The 3,037-nt window shown below is 48.7% G+C and overlaps 1 protein-coding gene across 1 annotated transcript; it reads left to right on the forward strand.

Annotated features, from left to right (window-relative positions):
• Positions 1-351: 351 nt before the first annotated feature.
• LOC107597804 (transcription factor AP-1-like) lies at positions 352-2,328 on the forward strand. The gene is made up of 2 exons (XM_016288994.1): positions 352-569; positions 718-2,328. The coding sequence occupies exon 2, from the start codon at positions 718-720 to the stop codon at positions 1,639-1,641; it is 924 nt and encodes a 307-aa protein (XP_016144480.1). The 5' UTR covers positions 352-569; the 3' UTR covers positions 1,642-2,328.
• Positions 2,329-3,037: the final 709 nt, after the last annotated feature.

The following is a 3,037-nucleotide window of genomic DNA, read 5'->3' on the forward strand; positions in this document are numbered from 1 at the left end:
GCTGCCTCTTCTCCAACGAAACCTCGTGAGGACTATTAAAGTGAACGTTTGAGTTATAAAAGCAGCACGCTGTACAGAACTCGGCTTCTTTGTATCCCGCCACTGCCACGGTCTGAAACAGCTAAGCGGGTAACCAGATATTCAAAAACAATACGTAATCCCACAATGCACCGCTTCGTCGACTTACAGCATTACCTCATCCCATCAGCCACCGCGAGAAGAAGAATCTTCTGGGTGGTCGTCTAGGCAACGCGCCTTATCTGAAATTGTGGCACGCCCAGTAAATCGCCTCCAGCCAATAAGAGACGGCGCGCATGACATCATTGCTATTTTTAGTGGGGCAGCGGTAGCAGATAAGGTTTGCCTCCACGCTGGAGAAGCTCAGAGTATACAGATCTCGCCGCAGTCAAGCATCTAGGCAACGCAACGCAACTCAAACTAAAATAAACAAGAACACTTCTGGGCTCAGCGCTGTTTGTCCTCTGGCATCTTTGAGCCGTACGGTGCAAGAGGAGCTCTGTCCGCGAGAAGAAGAAGCGTTCGGGACGCTGCGCGATCACTTTTACGCAGTAAGTTTCTCGCGGGACGGGGAGTTTACGAACTTTGCGCCTCTGCTCGCTTTTGTCTCTGAGAGCGGACACTTGCTGTAAGTGCTCGAGTTTGTGAAAGACTACTTTCGAACTAAAACGTTTCGTTTTCTCTTCTATGTCTACCAAGATGGAAACTACTTTCTACGATGACTCTCTAAACGGCGCTTTCTCTCAGCATGTCAGCGCCACTTTTGGATACAACCACAAGGCTCTGAAACACAACATGACGCTGAATCTGACCGACCCCGCCGGCAACCTGAAGCCCCACCTGAGGGCCAAAGCCAACGACATCCTCACCTCCCCCGACGTGGGGCTGCTCAAACTGGCTTCGCCGGAGCTGGAGCCGCTCATCAGCCAGTCCAGCAACGGCCTGATCACTACAACGCCGACTCCGACCCAGTTTCTGTGTCCCAGGAACGTGACGGACGAGCAGGAGGGCTTCGCGGATGGCTTCGTGAGGGCACTGGCCGAGCTGCATCACCAGCACATGCCCAACGTCCCGCCGGCTCCCCGAACCACCATCAACAACAGCATGGCACCCGTTTCGTCCATGGCAGGTGGCGCGGTGTACAGTTCATCCATGCGCTCCGACCCGCCCGTGTACGCGGACCTGAACACTTTCAACCCCGCCATCAGCACCACCAACCCAGCGATGAACTACACCAGCGCCCCGCCGCAGCACACCGTGAACACGCAGCTGCCCGTCCAGCACCCGCGGCTTCAGGCGCTGAAAGAGGAGCCCCAGACGGTGCCCGAGATGCCCGGCGAGACCCCACCTCTCTCCCCCATCGACATGGAGAGCCAGGAGCGGATTAAAGCCGAGAGAAAGCGGTTGAGGAACCGAGTCGCCGCGTCCAAATGCCGGAAGAGGAAACTGGAGAGGATCTCCCGGCTGGAGGATAAAGTCAAGACCCTGAAGTCCCAGAACTCCGAGCTGGCGTCCACCGCAAACATGCTGCGCGAGCAAGTGGCCCAGCTCAAGCAGAAAGTCATGAACCACGTCAACAGCGGCTGCCAGCTTATGTTGACGCAACAGCTGCAGACGTTCTGAGAAGAACCGAAGGACATTTGAGTTCACTTTAATAGACGCAAGTGACAAACATCAGGGGCTAAATGTCTGCGAGCCCGCGCGACTGCTGCATTAGCCCGCTGGGACCGGGAGCGTCCGGCCGGCCGCGTGCCGTAAAAGGATGTTCTGGCTGGACTTTTGGGGAGTGCAAAACTTCACGAACTCGGTCCGACAGCGACAGAGAGCATGAGACTCACTCTGTTACACGTTTTACTTTCTGACCAGAAAAGAGACTTATCCTTGTTCACTTCGACCAGGTTGTGCATGGACCTGTGCGCTTCAAAGGAGCACTCAGTATTATATAGGAGTAAAACAGGGGATGTGACTACAGTACAATAGGGAGGAAAATGCCTGGCTCACCAAGCAGGAAGTTGTGTCTGCTAAACTTTTGATAAAAGCTGCCTGACTTCTGAGTTACACGTTGTACTTTTTGTTCTTAAACTGAATGGATTTGACTTTTTTTCTTTGAGTTAGTCCAACTTCAGCAGTTAATTTTTTTTCTGAGAAAGTTCATTAATGAGGTTTCACTCGTTGTTATTTGTAAATAAGATCAACCAGGAGTACTTAAGTTTACCATTTGTAAGTAAAGTACAATATCATTGTTTATGTTTGTTTTCTGAGCACCTCAGAAGCTAATCAATATTTATGAACTGTAATAAAGTATGTGAAAAGAAAAACTGTCTCTGTTGTCTTAATGGAGGTCGTGTGTGTGTACCTACTTAAATATATTTTGGGGACAAATTTGTACCCAAAAGTGAGCAAAACCTGACAAAATCCCCAAAAACCTCCATTTGGGGACGTCCTCATTTAGGTTAAAAAGTGTATAACTATCTGTATATTAAAAACTATAGAAGTCTATGTAATGTCCCCATTTAGATAGCTAGGTAAATGTGCACGTGTGTGTGTGTGTACTGGTTTATATATCCTGGTGGGGACTTAAACCTGACTACACACAGACTCATGGGGACTCGTGTCACTGTGGGGACCTAAATCGTGGTCCCCACGGGTACAAAAGCTTATAAATCATACAGAATGAAGTGTTTTGAAAATCTAAAAGTGCAGAAAGTTTCCTGTAAGGGGTAGGTTTAGGTGTAGGGCAATAGAATATACGGTATGTACAGTATAACAACCATTACGCCTATGGAGAGTCCCCACAAGGATAGTAAACCAGACATGTGTGTGTGTGCATGTTTATGTGGTTTATGAGGACACAAATTTGTATAATAACATGGGTATGATATAGGTATTACAACAAGAAGGTCATTTATGAGGACATTTTCAGTGTCCCCGTAATTCAAAAGGCTTATAAATAATTCAGAATGAGTTTTTTTGAAAATCTAAAAATGCAGGAAGTTTCCTGTGAGGGGTAGGTTTAGGG

This window comes from Sinocyclocheilus grahami, unplaced genomic scaffold (genome assembly GCF_001515645.1).
Source record: "Sinocyclocheilus grahami isolate Dianchi unplaced genomic scaffold, SAMN03320097.WGS_v1.1 scaffold237.1, whole genome shotgun sequence".
Taxonomy (NCBI): domain Eukaryota; kingdom Metazoa; phylum Chordata; class Actinopteri; order Cypriniformes; family Cyprinidae; genus Sinocyclocheilus; species Sinocyclocheilus grahami.

Bases quoted from the DNA above. Each gene is read 5' to 3' on its own strand.
- LOC107597804 (XM_016288994.1), top strand. From the start codon at position 718: ATGGAAACTACTTTCTACGATGACTCTCTAAACGGCGCTTTCTCTCAG.